The sequence below is a fragment of the Arvicanthis niloticus genome, chromosome 2 (assembly GCF_011762505.2).
Source record: "Arvicanthis niloticus isolate mArvNil1 chromosome 2, mArvNil1.pat.X, whole genome shotgun sequence".
Lineage (NCBI taxonomy): Eukaryota > Metazoa > Chordata > Mammalia > Rodentia > Muridae > Arvicanthis > Arvicanthis niloticus.
Window position 1 is genome coordinate 46,245,532 of NC_047659.1, and position 25,485 is coordinate 46,271,016.

The following is a 25,485-nucleotide window of genomic DNA, read 5'->3' on the forward strand; positions in this document are numbered from 1 at the left end:
CTGCTTTCCAGGATAAGGACTGTGCACTTTACCTGCAGTCAGTGCTGACTCCAGAAGATAAGAAAACAACTAATATCTCAAAACAAATGGGTGGAAACTGCAAGAATAATTTGAAAATTATTTGGCAACAAACACCAGTTCCTCACAGAGGCGATGCTGGTTCACTGAGCCCAAGTACTAACTAGCAGGCTACTTACGTGTGGAAAACTTTAGAAGACACGGGTAAGGTGATTCATCTCCAATACTCTTATTTATATCTTTTTCTAAACATTGTTTTTAACTTAACAGCCTGAAACACTTCATACTTGTCTTGAGTATGTTTAAGGAGTTTATTCATCTACCTTTAAGTAGAGGAGCTAAGTTAGTACCCTCCATCTTAAGGGTTCTTTGAATGTAATTTTCACAGTCTTTACATTTTTACTGTCATTGTTTATTACTGTTTGGCTACATTCTCTATAATTCCAGCAGCATCTTAAACAGACAATGTGTCTATGTACAATGAAAACAAACAAACAAAATGGCTTGCAACACCAGGTAAGAGCCACAGTTTAACTGTACATGTTAAGGGATGTCTGGCAGGGATAGCCTGTTTTCTGCACCATGGACAACTTACATGTAAGTCTCAGCATTATGAATGTGACAATAAAGAAAAAAAAAATCCTTACAAGAATGAAATACAGCATCCCCCCCCCCCACAAAAAATATTGGTTTCTACCACACAAGGCAGTTAGAAAATGTTCACATTTTAACAAATCTGTACAAACCACAAGAAACATTCTATGGGACTATCATCCCACCTTGATGCTAAGAACTTTCTAGAAATGTAGAATAACCATGAACAATTTGTAAATCTAGTTTCTATGTGTTCCACAGCTCTAGAACCTAAAAAACTGATGTAAAGAACTCAATATGCCCAACATGGATCATTTACATGCCTTGATTGTTAATGAGTGCCCGCTTTAATATCTCTCCAGGATGTACAGTCAACTTGTGCCTTGAAGATCATTCAATTTTTTATAGCAAAAAAGCAATATCATTTAGCAGCAATTAAAGCGCCTTCAAGAAGACTTAAAAAAAATACAATATCCAATTAGAAAAGCCGTATTTTTAAACATTTGTACAAGAATAAGCTGCTGAAACTCAGTAATTGTAATCCGACATCTGTACAGTAGTTTACAATAGAGCCAGAAGGGAATTCATCATTATCCTACATACAACTGGCCTGCTTTTGGTTACACACTGTCTCCTGTTTTAATGAACGAGGCCTGGAAACAAAAGAAAAATGCCTGTTAGTTCTAAAACACTGAAAGCCCTGGAAATACTATAATTCAGTAACTTCAACTGATTTGAAATAGGCAGCTCTTTGTGTTAAAGGTGTAAAGTGTCCAAAAATGCCAGCTTGCCTTTAACACAGCCAGTTAGAGGGTGGGGGCGGGTGGCAGACCACTGACATGTGATTTCGAGGTACAACTTGGTAAAAGCCAGAATAGGCAAATGACAAAGTCTACAACTGTTCAAAGACCCTAACTCTCACATTCTGTTATAAAACCCAACGGCCGCTGTCACTGTGTTCTTGCTTTGGTTTCTGTAGATCAGCTGCCGGGTGCTGACGCTGTACCAGGCACTGTAGCTCCTGTGTTACAAATGTCTCATCATTTTTCCATGTGTTCTTAAATAATGAAAAACTACCCTTCATATTAGAACTCTCTGGTAACAATCAAATATATTTAAGTATTATAAATGTTATTCACAGAGTCCCCCTTGTTCTAACGTAACATGGTATTCCTGTTTTGTGCTGCTCCAGGGCAGTGAGGAGTGTGCACTTAGTCACTGTCCATGATCCACTGTCACACAAAGAACTCCATGGAGAGCTTTAGTCCACAAACACTTCTTAACCATGTCCCATGTGAAAAACCACAAACACTCAAATGCACTCAAATTCAAGTATGCATCTGGAAGCCAATCAAAGAGAAGAGATCATGCCATCTTGGAGGAGAGTCAGTAAGTAATTATGCTTGAAGAAGGAGGTGTGGGAGTTGCTGTCAGTCCAGACATATGTAGGTTTCCTGAAGAATTTGATCTTCTCATGTGTGGAAGAAGGTATGGGTCATTTGCCAGCTGGTGCACATCAAATCGATCTTCTTTTCGGTAAGCCAAACAGCGTCTTATGAAGGCCTATGAAAGAGAGAGAGAGCAAACAAATAATCTACCTTCTAAATACCAGCCTACCAACTCCTACAGAAGCAAGGACATAGTTCAGACTATAAACAGATCAACTCTTACAGCAAGTTCAAGCCTTAAGAACTTTTGGGGGTAACAATGACATTTTCCCTCCAATGGCACCCTGGGCACATCAGAGCCTCCATCAGTACTGCTTTCCTTGGATGTACTGCTGCAAAGTTTTACTTCTACTTACAAACTTCTTTATTTTCAATTTATTTTTATTTCATGTGCATTGGCATTTTGCCTGCAAGTCTGTCTGTGTGAGGGGGTTGAATCTCCTGGAACTGGAGTTACAGTTGTGAGCTGCCCTGTGGGAACTGGACCCAGGCCCTCTGGAAGAGCAGCTAGGGTGCCTAACCACCGAGTCATCTTTCCAGCCCCTACAAAATCCTTAAGATATCTTTTGTTTGTTTTGTTTTGTTTTTTTCTGACTCTAGTCACATTTTGTTACCAGTTTTGTTTTGTCAAATTGTAAGAAGCCATTCTTAGCCTTACGCTCTTCCCCCTATTCAGCATGACTGTCTTTAGATGGTGATCACACTGAAACAGAAGTCTCATTAGGGTTTCTGTTTCCTAAGTCAACTCTGCATCTTTTGTTTTTTTTTCTTTTCAAGCTGGTCTACATAGTGAGTTCTAGGCCAGCCAGGGCTACATAGTAAGATCTTGTTTCAAAAACCAACCCCAACCCTAAACCAAAAACCATGATGTTAAAGAAATATATAAACATACAATATACATATTAACTTATTGCTAAATTATTATAACCACCAAGAACTGTGCCTCACACCTAAAATACTAGCCCCCTGGAGACTGGGGCAGGAGGTCTACTGTGAGGCAGACAGCCTATGTTAATTTTTTTGTTGTTGTTGTTTTCGAGACAGGGTTTCTCTGTATAGCCCTGGCTGCCCTGGAACTCACTCTGTAGACCAGGCTGGCCTCAAATTCAGAAATCCACCTGCCTCTGCCTCCCAAGTGCTGGGATTAAAGGTGTGCATCACCACTGCTCAGCCTATGATAAATATTTTAGCTAGCTTGGACTAGAGTGAGACACTACCTCAAAAAACAAAACAAAACCAGTCATGGTGACACACACACCCTTACTCCCACAGCACTCAGGAGACAGTTTGAAGCCAATCTGTTCTACACAGAGAAATCTTGCTTTGAAAAAACTAAAAAACACGATATAAAACCAATCCAATGAAGATTTATGGATAATTTCTAATAAATGAGAATTCACAAAGCCAGCATTCTTTAACTATGAAGGCAGCTCTGAATGCAAACACCTTGTAGTTACTGTAGTAGTTGTTGTTATTATTATTGTTATTACTATTTGAAACAGTATGTAGGCTGGACTGGAACTTGCAATGTAGATCATGCTGGTCTCAAATTCACAGAGATCCGTCTGCCTCTTAAATACTGTTATTCAAGGTCAATTTTTCTTATGGCCTAGAGTATTTACATAAGAAAATTTAGCAGTTCTGTGGTTTTGTCTTACGGATTTGATGTTATTTTAATAGGATTCCTAACAGTTATAGAAAAACAATCTCTGTGGCTGTGCACACATGAAGGGAAGGGCACTGGAAGCACGGGCACAGTCAAGGTCAGGAAAGGCCTGCTCTACGGGAGCAGAAACAGGTTTCCAGAATGAATTAACCTCTGACCCAGTGCACCACAGCACAGAGAACAAGGTGTGATGTTGGCAGGAGACTGCCTTGTCTGGAACAACACTCTAAGCAAGGTGTTTTTGTATGTTGTGGCTGTTTTCTCATTTTACAAAGGTAAGAATAACACACAGTGTATATACAAGCACTATAGAAATGATAGCTATTACTACACCTATTCTTTCTTATACTTTTATTTTTTAAAAATTTGTTTTATTTTATCTATATGAGTATTTTGCATGCATGAATGTCAGTGCAGTGTGTGTGTCCTGGTGGAGACGAGGGCATCAGATCCCCTGGGACTGGAGTTACAGGATGTGGTAAAGCATGTGGATGCTGGGAATTGATTCTTTGATAGAATAACCTTAACCACTGAGCCATCTCTCCAGCCCCTCTTTTTCTATACTTAAGTATCTCAGCATCACAACAGGCAGACTGAGTGAGATCTAAAAGTAATGGAGGGTCCAGATGTTGTGGTTTCTTCCTAATTTTCAAAGAAAAGCAAGTTGCTGAGCACACAGACTAAGGAAGCATATCAAGTGCTAAGATGCAAACCAGCAAGCACATCCCAGGTGGAGCGGCCCACGCAGAGCACAGCAGCAGCCCTGCTGTGGCGGGCGGCCATCCCTGCCAATGTGGTTACTGACACACTGAGTACACTGGAACCACAGCCCAGACCCGGCACAGAACATGATGAGATTAATACCTTGGCTTCACTGCTTACAACTGGTTTTACAGGGAACTGGACTTCTGTGGCTTTTAGTATTGTGTTTTCCTGTAGAATGTCTTGTTGAGATTGATTGTGACCAAATGGCTTAAAAAAAAAGAGAGAGAATAAAATATTTAAAACAAGGAATCACCACTGAGCCCACCACAAAAATGATTCATATTTTAACATCTTGTCCTCAGCTTCTTGAAAGTTAGATGTGGTCTCACAGAAACAAAGACTATAGCTAAGAACAGGCTAAAAAAATCTATTCAGTCAGTCTTCGGAAGATAAACCTTGTGTGGCAGAGAAGCAATGAGGCTGTCATTCAAGTTACCAGGAGGGAATCTAGACTTGGAGCTGGGGGACCTGGGTTTGGAGTCAGTCAGTTTTTAACAACTCCACACAAGGTAGAGTGAATTGAGAACTAGCTGAGGCCCTGCCTCTATCAGCCTGGCCTGTGGGCAGATCTATGGGAGGATTTTATTGATTGACTACTGGCTTGAGAGGGCTACTCCTAGCCAAGTGGTCCTTGGGCAAACAAAATAGCAAGCTGGGCAGGCTAAACAGGTCAGTAAGAAGTGCTCCTCTGTGGTCTCCTGCTTTGTTTCCTGCCTTAAGTTCCTGCCCTGGCTTCCTTTGATGGTGGACTGTAATTTGTAAACCAATCTGGAAATTCTTCCCTGCCCAAGTTGCTTTTGGTCATGATGTTATTCTCAGCAACAGAAAGCAAACAAAGACAGTCTTTATATGCTGCACACATAAAATCTTTATATGCTGCACCTCTCTTCTCGGTGACAGAGATTGAGCAGGAGGCAAACTAAACATTATCCATGACAACTTGCATTTCTGATTCCAAAAGAAGTTTGGGAAAAATAAGTTTGATAATATTCTCTGAGGAGTTTCAGGATGTCTGCAGGGAAGAGGAGGAGCTGAGAGAAGTAAGGAGTGATGGACACTGCAAAGTACTTAACTCCAGAGTTGCCAACAGAAAACGTTTGGGAAAGAAGGGGTGAGACGGAGAGACAATCCCATCAACTGCTGAATAACTCTGACCCAAGGAAACAACCAAGAAACGGGTCTTTCCTTGGAAGGATCTAAACTGACTCTAAGTTAATGAAACTTTGCACATTTTAAAAAATAACAATCACACTAACTTATCTCTACACAATTGAAGCTGGTGTAACAACTTACTTTTCTACCATAGAGGCACTGGAAGAAGATGACCCCAACTGACCACACGTCAACCTTGTTGGAGATCTTCGGTGGCTCTTTCCCAACTACAAAGCACTCAGGAGGTAAATACCTGTAAGGAATGGGAGGGAAAAGAAAGGACACAATGCTTAGTTTAAAACCTTCTAAACCTTAGAGTGCTTATTTTATTTACTTACATATAAACTGTTTTCATCAATAAAAACCATAAGTCAAAATTTTAATTCATTTGAACCAAAATACAACTTTGAAATAAAACATATTTATACCATTACCATTATTATTTAACATATTAAAACCATTATCATTGGAGATTGTGACTGTATAATCTAAGCTTGTAATAATAGAAGAAACTTTCCTTATAATAGAAGTATATAATATAATAGAAGAATAATAATAGAAGAAACTGTAGGTAGTTCTAAAATACACACCAGACCACAGATTCTCTCTTAAGCCACCTAAAGCCTTTACTTATTCCAGTGAGACAGGATCTCGTCTCTCTCACTGTAACATAACCTATCCTAATCCACAATATAAATGCCAAAATCTGCAATCATCTTTATCCCCTCTCTTACCCCAAGCTGGTTAGTCAAGTCGCTCACTCACTCTGGGCATGAGCTTTCTCTGTTGCCCACCACACAGAACACGGCTTGCTTGCCCGTGTCGGGAAGGTGGGATGGAGTATCTACAGAGCATCAGTGCTCCTCGCACTAGACTGTGAGAAGTGCAAGGAGCTTTGGTTTATTGTGCAGTTTCAAGCACTACCAGTCCATGTGTGAAATATACCAAGCATTCAAACACTAACTTTTAAAATTTAAAACTCCTATTTATAAATTAATATTTTGATACGTCAAAGGTAAAAATAAGTTAAATTATAAGTAAAACAATCCATCAGATGTAAGAATCTCACAACTCAAAATTTGACAAATTAAACATAGTAATCACAGGTAACTTTGTTAACTGTGGCTCACTTAAAAATATTCAGCTCTACACTATCCTGAAAGGTATCTCCATGTGTGACTGAGAGAAGCATGGCTCTGGAGCATCTTTCCACACAAAGGGGACATAAGCAATCAAGTAACTGTAGGAACAATTCAATAGGTGATCAATCTGACTGCACCGGACATCAGTAAGAGGGGAAGAAATGAAACTGACTTTTCCTAAGTGATACTGGCATCAATTTTAAGTTTCTGTAGATGACAAGTATTTTATACATGTGCATTCTAAAAGAGTCATCCTAGTCCCCAAACATACAGCTAGTAACTCATGACACTGTGTATCAATAAACTGTTAAACCACACTGAGCTCCCTGCAGGTGCATTCACTGCTCTGCACCCTGGTAGGTAAGAATTCCCTGCCATGAGAGGGGCATAGGACAGACTACACTGTGAAGGAGCAGGAGGATAAGGGCTGAAATGTAGGTGCAAAGGGAGAACAGCCCCATGGGAGGACTGCCCAGAAGGAAGCGGGCAGCAAAGATAAAAATAGAGATTTACAAAGTATTAACTCAGGAACACCCCCGTGTGCTAGCCATGGGGAGGTTTGGAAATGCCCAGCCACTGAGCAAGTTAAGGCTTATTAAATATAAAAGTTGCGTGTGTATGTCTTTTCTTTCACGGGTTTAGAGAGCTCTTGGGCGGGTGCAGAGCCGCACACGTACCAACTGGGAGCTCAGCATGGTTTAACAACTTATCACCACAAAACTGAACTGGTTTTTTTGGACCAGTTTCTATAGGAAATATATTCTGTTGGTTTTGAGACAGGTCTCACTATGTAGCCTTGGCTGGCCAAGAACTCACTCTGTAGCCTTGGCTGGCCATCAACTACAGAGATCTTATGCTTCTACCTCTGACAGCTGGGATTAACAATGTGTACTACCACATCTGGCCTGGAAATAAGTCCTCTGCCTCTACATAAAAACATCATGACTGTTGTCCTGAACAGCCCTTAAATAAAGATTTCCCGATCCAGGTCTACCCAAAAGAGGAACATTTTCTCCTGCTGTTCAAAAGTAGTAAAGACAAATGCAGAGGAACCAACAATGAGTATTCTACAGAGAAGGAAAGCTTCTCATTTACTACAGGACTTAAGAATTGTTGTTGTAAAAAAACAACTGTGTCATAAAAAGTCCACAAGACTTCTGACTGAGGCTATTAACTTTTAGGAGATTACAAGCTTGAGAGACAATTTGCTTCATTGTGAAAGCAGTAACTATTTAGGTGGCACCACAGGCAGATGACACGACTTTCATGTGGCTTACAAATACTCCACAAATTTGACAATGTCTCTTCAGGTAAAGTCAACACAACTCAGGGAAATGGTCAGCATGGGCCCAAGCACACTTCATGTGGGCTGCCCTGGGGCCCTCAACAGTCAGTGCTGGAACTTGCAGTCATGTTCAATGAAGTTGTATACTGCTTTCTTTCTGCAAAATCTCCCTTCTTGCTAATCTCATTTATTTTGAGAACTAGGTTAGTTTTGAAAATGTTTGTCTATGTTCCCCGCTCCGGCAAACTTGAGTAAGTTTGAAAATTCACACTGTCATAGGTTTTGTAAATGAGCAGGATCCTGGTGAGTTTCATGATAACTTGACAAAAGCTTGAGTCACACAGAGTTTAAGATCCTGTCCTGACTTTTTTCCATGATGAACAGTAATGTGAAAGTGTAAGTCAAATAAACCCTTTCCTCCTGTGTTCTGGCTGTAATGTTTCATCACAGCAACAGTAACCCTAAGAGACCTAGGCACATTCAGGATGACTTTATAGGTAAGAATTAGTTCTATCTAGATTTATAGCTACATAAAGAAACTTTTAAAGTCAGGTATAAGGACTACGAATATGCTGAGTTTATCTACAATCTACAATTAACAAACTCTTTCTCTCGATAGATAGATAGATAGACAGACAGACAGACAGACAGGGATAGAAGGCCTGAGATTCACAGGCTTTCTTACTTTAAACAGTCAGGATATTACATCAGAAAAAATTCTTATTCAGATCCTAAACATCACTTAATACCTTAGAAGAAAACTCATGAACTCTGATTCATATTGAAGTTCCTGCATATTAAAGTCATATGCAAAAGCCAAGCCATTATTTTTGCAATTTTCGATCTTTGCACTTAAAAATGTAGAAGAGACTTTAAGAAGGACATAAATAACTCCCTCAAAGAAATACAGGAGAACACAGGTAAACAGGTAGAAGCCCTTAAAGAGGAAATGCACCTCAGTGACAAAGACAGACATTACCTCAGAATAAAAGGCTGGAAAACACTTTTCCAAGCAAATGGTCCCAAGAAACAAACTGGAGTAGCCATTTTAATACCGAATAAAATCAACTTTCAACTTAAAGCTATCAAAAAAGAGATAAGGAAGGACACTTCATACTTGTCAAAGAAAAAATCAACCAAGATGAACTTTCAATTCTGAATATCTATGTTCCAAATGCAAGGGCACCCACAATCATAGAAGAAACCTTACTAAAGCTCAAAGCACACATTGCACCACACACAATAATAGTGGGGGATTTCAAAACCCCACTCTCAGCAATGGACAGATCATGGAAACAGAAACTAAACAAAGACACACAGTGAAACTAACAGAAGTTATGAAGCAAATGAATTTAACAGATATCTATAGAACATTTCATCCTAAAACAAAAGAATATACCTTCTTCTCAGCACCTCATGGTACCTTCTCCAAAACAGACCATGTAATTGGTCACAAAACAGACCTCAACAGATACAAGAAAACTGAAATAATCCCATGCATCCTATCAGATCACTATGGACTAAGGCTGGTTTTTAATAATGACAAAAACAATGGAAAGCCCACATACACGTGGAAACTGAACAACACTCTACTCAATGATGACTTGGTCAGGAAACAAATAAAGAAAGAAATTAAAGACTTTTTAGAATTTAATGAAAATGAAGGCATATCATACCAAAACTTGATGAGACACAATGAAAGCAGTGCTAAGGGGAAAACTCATAGCTCTAAGTGCCTGCAAAAAGAAGCTGGAGAGAACATACAGTAGCAGCTTGACAGCACACCTGAAAGCTCTAGAACAAAAAGAAGCAAACACACCAGTAAACAGCAGGAAATAATCAAACTCAGGGCTGAAATCAACCAAGTAGAAACAAGAAGAACTATACAAAGAATCAACAAAACCAGGAGCTGGATCTTTGGGAAAATCAAGAAGATAGATAAACCCTTAGCCAGACTAATCAGAGGGCAGAAAAAGTATCCAAATTAATAAAATCAGACTTGAAAAGGGAGACATAACAACAGAAACCGAGGAAATTAAAAAAAAAAAAAATCATCAGATCCTACTACAAAAGTCTATACTAAACAAAACTGGAAAATCTGGATGAAATGGACAATTTTCTAGACAGATGCCAGGCACCAAAGTAAAATCAGGACCAGATAAACCATCTAAACAGTCCCATAACCCCTAAAGAAATAGAAGCCATCATTAAAAAGTCTCCCCACCAAAAATAAGCCTGGGTTTTAGTGCAAAGTTCTATCAGACCTTCAAAGAAGACTACCAATTCTCTTTAAACTATTCCATAGAATAGAAACAGAAGAAACACTACCCAATTCCTTCTATGAAGTCACAATTATGCTCACACCTAAACCACACAAAGACCCAACAAAGAAAGAACTTCAGACCAATCTCACTTATGAGTATCGAAGCAAAAATACTCAATAAAATTATCAAACTGAATCCAAGAACATATCAAAACAATCATCCATCATGATCAAGTAGGGAATATCCCAGGAATACAGGGATGGTTCAATATATGGAAATCCATCAACGTAATCCACTATACAAACAAACTCAAAGAAAAAAAAAAACACATGATCATCTCACTAGATGCTGAGAAAGCATTTGACAAAATTCAACAGTGCTTCATGGCTTCATGGTAAAAGTTTTGGAAAGATAAGGAATCCAAGGCCCATACCTAAACATAGTAAAAGCAATATGCAGCAAACCCGTAGCCAAAATCAAACTAAATGAAGAGAAGCTTCAAGCGATCCCACTAAGATCAGGGACTAGACAAGGCTGCCCACTCTCTCCCTACCTATTCAATATAGTACTGGAAGTCCTAGCCAGAGCAATTAGACAACAAAAGTCAAAGGGATACAAATAGGAAAGGAAGATGTCAAAATTCACTATTTATAGATGATATGATAGTATACTTAAGTGACCCTAAAACTTCCACTATAGAACTCCTAAACCTGATAAACAACTTCAGCAAAGTGGCTGGATATAAAATCAACTCAAACAAATCAGTAGCCTTCCTCTATTCAAAGGATAAACAGGTTGAGAAAGAAATGAGAGAAATGACACCCTTCACAATAGTCACAAATAATATAAAATATCTTAGTGTGAATCTAACCAAGCAAGTGAAAGATCTGTATGACAAGAACTTCAAGTCTCTGAAGAAAGAAATAGAAGATCTCAGAAGATGGGAAGATCTCCCATGCTCATGGATTGGCAGAATTAATATAGTAAAAATGGCCATCTTGCCAAAAGCAATCTACAGATTCAATGCAATCCCCATCAAAATTCCAAATCAATTCTTCATAGAGATAGAAAGAGCAATCTGCAAATTCATTTGGAATAACAGAAAACCCAGGATATCTAGAACTATTCTCAACAATAAAAGAACTTCTGGGGGAATCACCATCCCGGACCTCAAACTGAACTACAGAGCAGTAGTGATAAAAACTGCATGGTATTGGTACAGAGACAGGCAGGAAGATCAATGGAATAGAACTGAAGATCCAGAAATGAACCCACACACCTATGGTCACTTGATCTTTGACTAAGGAGCTACAAACATCCAGTGGAAAAAAGAGAACATTTCAACAAATGGTGCTGGCTCAACTGGAGGTCAGCATGTAGAAGAATGCAAGCCGGGCGGTGGTGGCACACGCCTTTTATCCCAGCACTTGGGAGGCAGAGGCAGGTGAATTTCTGAGTTCGAGGCCAGCCTGGTCTACAGAGTGAGTTCCAGGACAGCCAGGGCTACACAGAGAAACCCTGTCTCAAGGGAAAAAAAAAAGAAAAAAGAAAAAAAGCATGTAGAAGAATGCAAATCAATCCATTCTTATCCCCTTGTACAAAGCTCAAGTCCAAGTGAATAAAGGACCTTCACATAAAACCAGATATACTGAAACTAATAGAAGAGAAGGTAGGGAAGACCCTCGAATACCTAGACACAGGGAAAAGTTCCTGAATAGAACACCAATGGCTTATGCTCTAAGATCAAGAATTGACAAATGGGACCTCATAAAATTGCAAAGCTTCTGCATGGCAAAAGACAATGTCAATAGGACAAAACTGCAACCAACAGATTGGGAAAAGATCTTTACCAATCCTACATTCAATAAAGGGCTAATATCCAATATATACAAAGAACTCAGGAAATTATACTCCAGACAACCAAATAACCCTATTAAAAATGGGGTACAGAGCTAAACAAAGAATTCTCAACTGAGGAAACTTGAATGGCCAAAAAGCACCTAAAGAAATGTTCAATATCCTTAGTCACCAGGGAAACGGAAATCAAAACAACCCTGAGATTCCATCTCACACCAGTCAGAATGGCTAAGATCAAAAACTCAGGTGATAGCAGATGCTGGCAAGGATGTGGAGACAGAGGAACACTCCTCCATTGCTGGTAGGATTGCAAGCTGATACAACCACTCTGGAAATCAGTCTGGCGGTTCCTCAGAAAATTGGACATAGCATTACCTGAGGACCCAGCTATACCACCCCTGGGCATACACCCAGAAGATGCTCCAACATATAAAAACGACACATGCTCCACTATGTTCATAGCAGCCTTATTTATAATAGCCAGAAGCTGGAAAGTACCTAGATGTCCTTCAACAGAGGAATGGATACAGAAAATGTGGTACATTTACACAATGGAATATTACTCAGCTATTGAAAACAATGAATTTGAGAAATTCTTAGGTAAATGGATGCAACTAGAAAATATCATCCTGAGTGAGGTAACCCAATCACAAAAGAACACACATGGTATTCACTCACTGATAACTGGATATTAGCCCCAAAGCTGGCAATATCCAAGATTCAACTCACAGACCACATGAAGCTCATGAACAAAGAAGACCAAAGTAGTAGGTACTTTGGCCCTTCCTAGAAGGGGTTAACAAAATACTCATGGGAGCAAATATAGAGACAAAGGGTGGAACAGAAACTGAAGGAGGGGCCGTTCATAGACTGTTCCACCTGGGTATCAATCCCTTGTGCAGTCACCAAAGGTAGACACAGATCTGGATGCCAAGACGTGTATGCTAACAAGAGCCTGCTATAGCTGTCTCCTAAGAGGTCTGCCAGAGCCTGAAATATACAGAGTCAGATGCTCACAGCTAACCATTAAGCTAATCATGGAGTTCCCAATGGAGGAGTGAGAGAGAAGACTGAAGGAGCTGAAAGGGTTTGCGGCTCCATGAGGAGAGCAACAATACCAATCAAACAGAGCTCCCAGGGTCTAAACCAACAGCCTGGGAGTACAGAGGGAGGGACCCATGATTCCAGCTGTGTATGTAGGGGAGGATGACAGTGTCAGGCATAGGTGGGTGAAGAAGTCCTTGGTCCAGTGAAGGCTAGACACCCCAGTGTGGGCGAAATCATGGGTAGGGACATATCCTCATAGAAGCAGGAGGAGGGGGGGATGGGATACAGGGTTCCTAGGTGGTGGGGGGAAGGGGATTACATCTGAAATGAAAAATAAAATGTCCAATAAAAAAATCTGGATGCCAAGGAACTTTCTGCTTAGTTTCTATGGTACCCTTTTCAACTAGGCATAAGAATCTACTTACTGGCATATGGCATGATCCTGACCAGGTATCTAATATGGGGAAGAGGGCCTGTTTGTGTTTTTTCCTGCAGAATGCTGAAGGAGCATTGGTGGATGCCAGAGTGACTGGTGAGATATGCTGAAGCGGAGACAAATAATGATGTTGACCTGTGAGCTTGCTGAGTGACCTGACAATGGTGACTGGGAAGCTGAATTGGATATATATATTCCTGACCCACCACCTTTGCTTTCCTATATCCCAGATGGGACAAGCTGCCTTGCCTCAAGTTTTTAGACTCTGTGGGACAAAGAATAAAAAAGAAAAGTTATAATGACTCTTGTAGTTTTCTTAAAGGTGACCAGTTATTGAGATTCAATCATGTACTGGTCTAGAAATCGATCCAATATCGGAAATAACAGTCTTCATTTGAAAGGCCGATCTGGACATTTTCAGAGACATATTTGGAAGTTAGCTGCAATTTTCTATGATGTTATGTTAGCAAGAGATAAAGTTGGGAGAGGTTCTGGATTTCAAACAAGTGATAGTGCGTGTGATAAGGTTCTTTTAATTGTCAAGTTAAAATTACCTTTGTCTCTTCTACAGTATTTATTATAAGTTACATTGATTATACACTTTCTAATTGTGTTAGTCTGTTACAGAGGTCTATCAAACAGTTTTTGTCTTACTGCCCTGAGTATTACAGAACCTTGGTTTTTTGAAAAAAATTTGCAAGTACTGGGAGAAGTGAGTTACGCTTTAAGTAGAAGCAAGAGGGTAGTGGGCTTGATCACTGCTGGTATAACATTAAATACATTAATTGCTAGCACCACTGCTTCTGTAATTGCTTTGATACAAGAAGTTAAGACAGCTACTTTTGTTAGTTAATCATTTAGCAAAAAAATGTTAACTAATGTGTTGAGTACACAAGAGGATTTAGATAGGCATTTGGAAAAACGAATGTTTGGAGCAACAGATTGATATTCTTTATCCTATTCAAATTATTGAAAGGAGGCTCAGAGTTTAAGAGTAAGGAACCATCTCGAGTGTCAATGCCAAATACTAGTGGAGTTGTGTTACTTCTAAAATTTACAGTGACAGTCATTATAATTAGAAAAAAGTTTATACTTGTAGGGTATTTGGCATAATTCTAACACCTCTCTGGATGTTTTAACTTTGCATAGTGAGCTTATGAATTTAAAGAATGCTGCTCTGCTGAGCTTTGATGCTGCAGATAATGCTGATAAAATTATCCATGGCTTGAGGTCAGTATTTCCATTTTGGTAAAGCTTCAAGCTATAAGCTTGATCATGCTACTAGCCCTTTTTGTCCTGGGAATACTTTTCTTATGGCCCATGTGTTAAAGTTTGTCTTTAACAACATCAACATGTTGGCAGCAAAAGTACATGACTTGAAACTAAAAATGGACCCCCAGACAGTTATTAATTTAACTGGCTGGCAAGCTAAGGACAGGTAAGAATCTGCACAGAGCCTTACCAACCAAAGACAGAAATGCATTGCTTTTGATAATGCATATTCTACAACAGGTAAAGAAGACATTCTTGTCAGAAGACCTAAGACAGGCTCAGCCTTGTTTATACAATAAAAAGAGAGCTTTTAGGACAACCTGGCAAAAATTTGACATTGGCCAAGGACAAGGAAATGGGCTGCAGGCAGGAATCCGACAGGCTAGAAAAAAGAAGTAATTTCAGGCAGGAATTGAAATACTAGGCTAGAGCAAAGAAGTAATTACAGGTAGGAATGTAACTTAGGCTAGAACAAAGAAGTAGGCTTCAGGCATGAAAATGACTTTGGGTTAGGACAGGGATGTAGGCTCAGATATTTTGGTCATCCTGATGAGTACTTAGAAATAGTGATCACGGAACTCTGTTTACTGCCTTGTTTGTTCTTTGACTATCGGTGTTTATTGTCTTGCTTGTTCCTTGACTATATACATCTATTGTATTACTAGTTCCTCAACCTAGAACTGACTTTAATACCTGCATAAAATTAAAATGGTATAAAAGCAAAATTGAGGAGGGATAAATAGGGAGTTTATGGAGAGTGGGAATAGGATAACATCTGAAATGTAAACAAATAAAATATTCAATAAAAAAGAAAAAAATTAAAAAAAAAAAAAAAAGAATGTAGAAGAGAATACTAGCCACAAGACTCTCTCTCCCTTCTCAATTCCAAGTCTTAGTATCAGTGCCTTCAACACAGCAATCTCAAAGAACATTGAAAATAAAACCAAATATTCATAAAACACAGGGGGACTAATTTAAGTAGTCTTGGTATGTTTACTAATACATTTACCAGTAAGTGCCTGCCCCTTGGGAAGTCAGATCCATCCCATCAACACCATAACTATCATCATCCATAATCTTGGACAGACCAAAATCAGTGATTTTGATTTCTCCACATGCCGTTCCATCTACCAGAAGGATATTTCCTAAAAAACAAAGTACAATTTTTTAGTAATGTGTGCGTGCGCGCATGTACACACACACACACCCCATATATATAACATATAATATATATATATTTTATATATATATATATATATATATATATATATATATATATATATGAATGAAAGGATAATTTTTACAACTAAAAGTAATGTTTGGTAAATAAACATGCATTTGGGGACTGATTATGGTGATATATGCCTTTAATTTCAACATTTAGGAAGCATAGGAAGGTGGCTCTCTCTGAGTTCATCTGCCTAGGCTACATAGTGAAACCCTGTTATAAAATACAAGCAAAAATGCAAACATAGCCTCCACCTCCCACACTACCCCCTCCACCACCTGAAAAACCCAACCCTGTAAGACACATTTTCTGAAATACCTGGCTTAAGGTCATAATGTATAATAGGAGGTTTGATTTCATTGAGATATCTTAAGGCATTCACAATCTGCATCACAATAGACCGAGCTTCTTTCTCAGACATCAACTTGTGCTGCTTCAGGTAGAAGTCCAAGTCATTGCCTTCACAGTACTCTAGCACTGTACAAAACCTACACAGGGAAGGGAACAATCAACCGAAAAAGTACACTGGAAAAGGGAAGAGTCATTATCCAGTAACTAAGAATGCTAACAGAGAGGTGAGAACATCTGCACCATCACAGCAGGATCAGAAACAAAACCAGTTTCCTTACGGATCACATTTTGCTTACTTACGTATCTGTATCCAAGGAGAAGTAATCATAGAGTTTAACTATTCTGGGGTGATCCAGTTCTTTGTGTATTCGATACTCTCTGCAAGCATGTTTGTGGTAGTTTTCTTTTTTCTCATCTCTCCAGCTTTTATTAAGCTGGTGGATCTTCACAGCAGCATATCTTTGCTCATACAAGTCAAAAGCCTACAATTCAAGGCAGAAAACAATCACACTACATACCAATCAAAAACCTAAACAGACTTTAATTTTGGTGATAGTTTTTTGAAATAACCAGTGATCATCTCTACTTAAAGAAATAAGACAGAAATGTCATGGCAATGAAAACTAAAAGACTCAAACTTTCACATTCAATTTTGTTAAGTGCTAATATTTTGAATCACAATAAACAATAAAGCTAGCATTCATTTAAATATGGACCCACTTCTTTACATGTACACTTTTGTAGGGAGCAACTAGCAACACAAACAGCTATGATGCTTTTCTGTGTGTTGGAGAAAACAAAGTTTTTATTTTATTTCTAAAAATTTTTTAAATTATTTTTATTTTCTTAGCAACACTACCGCTTTCTACTTTTTTAGAAATTAATAGGTTCTTTTATTTTTAAAGTTATTTGTATTTTATGTGTATGGGTATTTTGCCTCTGTTATCTGTGTACTTGTTCATGTAGCGCCTGTAGAGGCCAAAAGAGGGCATTGGGTCCTCTGAAAGAGAAGTTACAGATGGTTTCGAGCTGCCCATGGTGGGTGTTGGGAATTCAACATCTTTCACTGAAAGAACCACCACGACTCTCAACTACTGAGCTCACTTTCCAGCCTCAATTAATAGGTTTTTAATAATTTTTCAATTACTGAAAAAAACTTCTTTTATTATGAAATTATTTAATCTACACTTGAGAAGTAGCATAATGAATGTTTATGCACCCATGATCCAGTTAAAAAAATTTAATCTATTCCTTCTACCATGTCACTATCCCTTTAGGGTAAGACAGTATGTAAACCTAAACCCAGGGTGTTGTTCAGGTTAAGGGAGTGTTCTACCATTAAATACTACCTGACTTACCCCCTATAATGTTTAAAAGTAAGTCTTGGTAATTCTTCAGTATTTATCTCTAAGAGGTAAGGACTTAAAAAAATCATTATCATGACACCTAAGTATATCAATATTTCCTAATCTAATCTGGTATATGATCTATATTCAATTTTATCAATTGTCTCCCCCCTCAAAAAATAGCTCCAGTTTCCGGCTCACTTCATTAAGAACAAAAATACGATCAGTACTTTAAGTTTCACATAATTTACAAGTGTTTTAACCTTGTATTTTATTTTAGGTGACTTCCCTGTGACCTGAACTATGAATATATACTTATTAAAATTTTATTTATATGTACACAAATGCAGATGTCTGCAGAGGCCAGATGCATCAGATCACCCTGAGCTGGAGTTAGTTGCAGGCAGATGTGAGTCCTCCAAAGGTGTTTGAAACTGAACTCAGGTCCTTTGAGAGAGTAATAAGTGCCTTTACTGTGACACCCACCCCCCCTATAATTTTTTAAACACCAAATGCTTTTAAAGAATATAATTTAAGTTCCATGGTGACTTAAATGCAAAGATGCCCCTTTAAAAAGCACTTAATAACTTATACATTTGTTAAAAGAATATCTCCAGAGCCTTCTTAGCTTAAGCAGAAAACAAAACCACTTAGCTTAATCAATTCACCATAGCCCACAGTTATCTGAGGGACTCTGCATTGGGAGACTGACTTGATCAGACTGGCCAGGTTCAGTGGTACCCCTGAGCATGTGAAGCTGGACTGTGTAAAACACATACACAAACCAGAGGAACCAAGCCAGTAAGCAGTGCTCCTGCTCTGGTTTCCCTCAGTGTAGGACTGTAAACTCTTAAGATGAATTAACTGCTGTCTCCCCAACTTATTTTGGTCAAGGTTTCTATCACAGTAAGAGAGGCAAAACTGAACAAAGAGTGAAGCTACTTAAAGACCAGCACAGCAGAGGAACTGAGCAGTTGAGAGCATCGAGGCTTAGTACAAGGGTCTGCTTCAGCTGAATAGCAGAGAGAACTACGCAGGTCAGTAACAGAGCTTAGACCCCAGAGATATGAAAACAAAACCCAGAGCTTCTTTGTAATGAGACTGAGGATAAAAGCCCATCTAAAACCAGAAACCAAAAGCCAAGTATTTCTTAACCACACCCCCAACATCGGCATAAAGAACAGAAAACATTACCTTATACACCTCACTAAAGCCACCTCTTCCAAGCAGATGCAGTAATAAATATCTCTCATTTAACGTTGGATGATCTTTGAACCTTAAAAGAGCAGGGGAAAAAAAACTATTGAGGCACATTAAAAGAATACAAGGAGTTCTGAGTACATTAATGCCTACTCTTGACTACTCCTAGCTATGTCTGTTTCAGTTTCTCTGCTGTTAATTTCAAATACCAGCCAGGAGCTACTTCTATTCTCTCAGTGTTTCTAATACTTTATCGCCTATGTTACACTTTAGCACTTACAAACTGCAACTATAATAGCTAGCCTCTAAGAATATTCCAAAAACCACCAATTATGCTTGATAGGAAACCCTTATTCCTCATAAACACTTCAATCACAAAAATATTTTTATAATGAGTTACAAGTGATCAAGATTTTATAGTACTGACTTATATTTGAAAAAAAAAATGTATTGACTGTTCTTTGTTCATGGTTGTATCTTAGTGTCTTTAGACTTCTATTCATCAATTTAAAAAGTAAAAATTAGAAAAAAAACTTATAAAAAATCACTCTTAAGTAATACTGCCATTATTAGTTAATGTTTATTACCTGCCATACATTAAGTAATACACGTTCTCATGGCTAATTGATGTGTATCATACCGACTATACATTAAGATTTACGTAAGTTCATTATTTTAGTTTTCACCTAATCCTATGAAACAAAACCTGCCATTATGTCTCTTACAGATAAGGACTCTATGACTAACAGAAAGGGCCAGACTGAGTAGACCACTTGTACAAGTTTAACAGTAATACACAAAAAGGCTCTGTAGAAAAAGTTTCCAAAATTTACACTCTGACAGCAATGGCTTTAAGATATCAGGTGTAAATACAGCACATCAGTACAATTTTACTGGTATGTATTTGGCTCTAAAAGCTTACAGGTTAGGGAGAGGAGACAAAAGAAATAACTAAAAAGTAAACTGTAACCCCAGAGAGTACTAATTACTATGGAAAATTAAAGAAAAGGGTAATGAAATGGGAAATGAAGTGAAGCAGAGAAGGCTCTCAGACAGGTCATAAATAAAATAAAGAAATAAAAGAAATAAATAAAATAAATAAAATAAAGAGAAAGCCACTTCAGATATCCAGAATAGAGTATTTCAGGTGGGGGAATAAGAGATGGGACAGGGAGGCACAAGGGGGGTGGGTGGGGCAGATCACACAGGCTTCCAAGCTGGTGTACTCTGGAAGTTTTCTGTGTGTGAAGAGATAGCTGAGGAGGAAAATCTCTCTGCTCTCCCTCGGGCCTTCCATCACGTGTGACTGTACAACTTACTGTGAATTATCCTCATTGTTTATTCTCTTCAGCTCTCGGATGTGAAGATTCCTGACCCTTTCTAAACGCTCCAGTTCTGCCTGGATTTCAGCTTCTTCCTGAAGATGAAGAGAGGAAACTATAACAAGCTCTGTTTACTTATGATATAAAAGGATATTTTATCCATGGATCCATTTTCACAGTGACAAGAACAATAGTGTACTACAAAGTGTACCACTGAGTTAATTAGAAGACCAGGGTGCTCTCTCAGCACCTCAGAGACAGGCATGAGCAAAGCCTACTGCGGCACCTATCCTCTACCTAAGAGCTGTACATGTACCCAAATTGTTCTGTACTCTGAGGAACCTATTTTGATAATGTCTACATTGAGTGACTGACTTCAAGGCAATAGAAAGCTGACCCATCACATAAAATGGATTCCCCAATTTTAATTTAAGAGGAACAAATTTACTAGCCCAGAGCAAATGAAGGTACTTTTTTTATAATCAGCAAGGGAAAGAAAAGGAATAGCTACAACCTAATACACTCTGGAATACCAATCAATACACTCTTTGGATAAACCCTTATAACCTTAAAGACACAGATAAGCAATCGCATGAACAACAACGGCAGACCCTCAGTTAGCAGAGCAGATGAAGCCAAGTCCCAAAGACATACTTCAAACATATTCAGTATATGCTGATACACGTATCTTCATATCTTCAAACAGATTAAAAAAAAAAATCAAAGATACCAGAGCATATCAAGCAACCATTCTCTCCCTCCTCATATGCCTTTGTCAGTGTTAAGAACTATTTACAGATGGATCCAAACATACCAAATTTGGTGGAGTTTTCTACAAATACTTGAATAAAAGTATTTATTGAATAAATAAACACAGATTATGGTCTATTATGTATGTACTAAAATTATTAATCTACTGTAGAAAATCTAGACTATATGTTATTTCTCAATATTACAGTTGAACATCCTCTATCCCATTAGCTGCTTTTCTTTTCTCTTGGCATTAATAGTATCTTGGAATAGGAAGTGATGATGCACACCTGTAATTCTAGCACATGGAAGACTAGGGCTACAAAGATTACAAATTTGAGTCTAGTCACAGATACTTACAGGGAGAGAGAAGGAGGGGAGACAGACAGACAATCAGAGATAGAGAGTACCTTTAGTCTAAATATAAATTCATGTGAACAAAAGTAAATCTTCAAAGATCAAAAAATTAAATCCAGGGTCTTCATCCTGGGGACTGTCACATGTTGTTTCTGACTTATGCCAGCCCACCCAACCCCCTGCCACCACCAAATGCCATACAATTTAAAAAAAAAAAAAAAAAAAAAAAAAAGAACCTAAATATGTTTAAACTCCATGTGATTGTGGCCACACCTGGAACACTTGTTATTCTTCAATGTAATTCAACCACTACTTGTTACAGAGATAGATGATGAAGACCAAGTCCTAAGAGCATTATCATTCAACATCAAAGACTCACTGTATGAACAGGAAATGAATCTAAAAGCTTTGGAACAATACATTTTGAGTACATGTAGCCTAGTTGTCTTAATAAGGTAGAAAAAACTAGCCCTTAAGTCAGGTAAAAAGTATGATAAAGCTTACATTTTTAGCTCCAGAATCCAGAAGAGGTTGACTGTTCTCTTCACATGACTGGCATTTGATAAGCTAGTAAAAGTTCAAAGGGTCTGATAAAATGCACCAGGCCTATCAATATCAAAATAGCCACTGGAATACCTGTTGCAATTTTACTTGGAATTGCCACATGGGGATGCAATTTCAACAGTGTATTTCCAGAAATTTAGTCTTTTTATTTATTTATTTATTTTTAAATTTCATTTTATGTACATGGGTGCTTTATCTCCATGTTTATCTGTGCACCACATGCATGTCTAGTGCCTGAAAAGGCTAGAAGAAGGCCTCAGATCCTTGGTACTGGAGTAGCAGGTGGTTGTGAGCCTCCAGATGGGTGTTAGAAATTGAACCCAGTGTTGCTTCTAACCCTCAGCCCTGCCTGCTCCTCCCTGTCCCAAGTTTCTTGTTAAAGTAGCAAGTACATACTTTTTTTGTGATAAAACTCTTTAAAAGTTCATTTTAATATGTTAATAGTATCCTAATTTGTGCTGCAAAAATGGCTATGAGCCTTATCATACGTTACACTTTCCTTATTAAGCACAGTTTTAGGAAGAAGCATGACTGGCTTCTGTCTTGCACACAATCTTTTTTACTTCATTATCTGAATCTACTTTGTCATTTAAACTGGAAACAGTACTTGAGTTGTAACTAGACAGTGAGAAAACACTTGGCTTCTGCTGTATGTTGCTGTCGTTGTTACACAGTAACTTGAATATTGTTTAATGTGCTGTAAGACATTGTAGAGATGATCTCCAGCTGTTTAAAATGGTAATGTACAAATGTGAATAGACACTTATCTATAACATGGGTAAGTTTTGTTTCACCTATAATAGATGTTTATAAAAAATTCAGTGAGGGGACAATTGGTCTTTTTGGTTTTTTTTTCTCCCAACCTCCCTTCCCCTATTTTTTCTACCTTTTCTCTCTCCTTCCTTCCTTCCTTTCCTCCCTTCCCTTCCTTCCTTCCTCTTTTTGCTTGCACAGGTTGCACTACTGAAAAACTGAGATTGTATAAATCTAGTTTAAAACTACAAAATAACAAAATCTTGTAGATGTTGAATAAAAAAAGTTATTATACAAAAAAAAAAAAAAAAGAAAGAAAAAGAAAAGAAAGAAATTGAAATTGAACCCAGATCTTGAAATTGAACCCAGATCTTCTGGAAGAGCAGTCAGTGTTCTTAACCACTGAGACATCTCTTCAGCCCTAGAAATTTAGTCTAAACTTCAGAATTACAAGATTCAACTAAACTGCTGAATAGAATAATACTTTTTATAGTCTTCAAGTATGTAGGAATGTATACAATAGAAGTAACTAACATCTTAAATTTTCTACAGGAAGTATATGAACTATATTTACACCTCCCATCTGATAATCTAGTAGTTCTTAAAACTTAGAACACTAGGACATGTTCTAGGGGAATACAATTCTGCAACTTTAATTAATTTTCCCCAAATTTCACAAAGAAAAAGGTATATTGTTAAAGTGTAAATATTTATGTCTTCCTTTAAATTCATACACAGAGGTTTTACTTCTGGGTCTTTGGGACATAGCTTCATGATAAGATAAATGTGCTAATTAGATGAGATTCCTGTCTGACTAAATACACATCCCCAGACCATGTGTAAGCCACAAAGAAAGTCTTCACTAAAACCAATCTCTGCTAAAACCTGATCTAGACTCTGAAAGTAAGAATATTCACTTAGAATAAAGTTTTTGTTGCTCAAGCGATCAGTCTGATACTTTACTATGGCAGCCCAAGCAAGCATACACATTGTTTTAAGCCAGTAGTTCTTAACCTTCCTAATGCTGTGACCCTAAAATACAGTTCCTCATGCTGTGGTGACTGCCCCCCCCCAACCATAAAGTTATTTCATTGTTACTTCAAAACTGCAATTTTGCTACTGTTATAAATGTAATATCTGAATAATATCTGTAATAAATGTAAATATCTGAAATGCAGGGTATCTGATTGGGGCTGTAACCCAGATTGAAAAGCAATGTCTAAGCAAATGCTAGATACTGTCCAATAACATCTCCTCATAAGAAAGAATGTGGCCCAGTTGGAATATAGCTGCATGAGTCTAAACAACTAGTTACTTTGCATCAGATAATTTCCAAAGGTCTGTTCTATAGGGTATATTATTATTGCTTGAGAACAACATTAATCTTTTTCAGTGAGTTCAGAAATGACAATGTCCTGAGTTCACAACTTATCACAATAGAACTGTATCCTCAAACTCACAGAAAAAGCAGGTCAAATCAGTAGAATCTAACCAAGTACTAAGTCTCACTGGGCATGGTGGTGAACACCTTTAGTCCCAGCTCTCCAGAGGCAGAACAGGCAGATTTCTGAGTTCTAGGTTGGCCTGGACTACAGAGAAAGCTCCAGGCCAGCAAATGCTGCATAGTATGATCCTATCTAAAAAAATAAACAAAGTTTTAATTCTGGTTTCAACCACTAGCTATTTAATTATGTAAAGCATAGAGGATCTTAAAGAAACAAGGATATTTCTGGAAAAGGATTGGTCTCTGTAGGCAGTTACAGAGTAGAATGAACATTAATAAGAACAGATTATATTAGTGGTGTGCTAGGTGATCAGACACAAAACAAGTGGATGTATCCCTTTTCTCCATTCAAGCCTAAAAATGCAGCAACAGGCATTTATATTCTGATATATATCACAAAAATCAAGTCATATAAACAGCAGATCCTGATACTGCCTGATTAAATGATCTGCAAAATACTACTTTCCAATATTTTTAAATTCATGAAATAAGTCCCATAGCCACTTCACCTGAACAATTTGTCTCTTAACATATTTTCAGCACAAAAATATGCCTTATTCATAGTTAGTCTCTTTTGACAACATAATATCCCCGATTCATGAATTACATCATGTCTACTCCAGGTTCTTGCCCTCTAACTCCTGTGGCCATTCGTTTCCCCACCGCCCACCACACACACACACACACACACACACACACACGAGAGGGGGGAGGGAAGGAGAAGGAGGGAAGGGGAGAGAGAGAGAGAGAGAGAGAGAGAGAGAGAGAGAGAGAGAGAGAGGGAGATCGAGATCCACCAATTTTCAACTTTATCCTTATTATGTTGATATGAGCCAAAAGCCAGGTATCAGCAATACAGAGAAGGTCTGAATTAATCTCGACTGTCATGCTTGTGTGTGATTGTGTAGATGGGAAAAGAGAAAGGAGAGACAGAGCTCTGGGTATCATGTCTACTTTCTTTTCTACCTATACACATCATCTTTTTATTCTCATTTCCTATCCAGACATCCACCAGGACTGAAGGGAACACTTTCTTTCCTATGTGAGTTTAAGTAGCTTAAGACACCTCCCCCTCCAACCTCGTTGCTAATGATTACTGATGCCCTCCTCTTCCCTCACTGTATGTTCTTAATGTCCTCCAAAGAGAAAAGTGTGTGAGGGTAT

At 38.2% G+C, this 25,485-nt stretch overlaps 1 protein-coding gene across 2 annotated transcripts in view; it reads right to left on the minus strand.

Moving 5' to 3' along the window:
* Nucleotides 1-408: 408 nt before the first annotated feature.
* Tlk1 (tousled like kinase 1) overlaps nt 409-25,485 on the minus strand; it is a 117,464-nt gene continuing 92,387 nt past the window's right edge. For both annotated transcript variants that reach the window (XM_034496797.2, XM_076928893.1), the window contains 8 exons: nt 20,391-20,488; nt 19,066-19,147; nt 16,826-17,007; nt 16,493-16,662; nt 15,956-16,091; nt 5,785-5,896; nt 4,591-4,698; nt 409-2,175 (listed from right to left, as the gene is read on the minus strand). In XM_034496797.2, the coding sequence (XP_034352688.1) occupies nt 1,999-2,175; nt 4,591-4,698; nt 5,785-5,896; nt 15,956-16,091; nt 16,493-16,662; nt 16,826-17,007; nt 19,066-19,147; nt 20,391-20,488 (1,065 nt within the window). In that variant the 3' untranslated portion in view covers nt 409-1,998. The remainder of the gene's footprint in view (nt 2,176-4,590; nt 4,699-5,784; nt 5,897-15,955; nt 16,092-16,492; nt 16,663-16,825; nt 17,008-19,065; nt 19,148-20,390; nt 20,489-25,485) is intronic.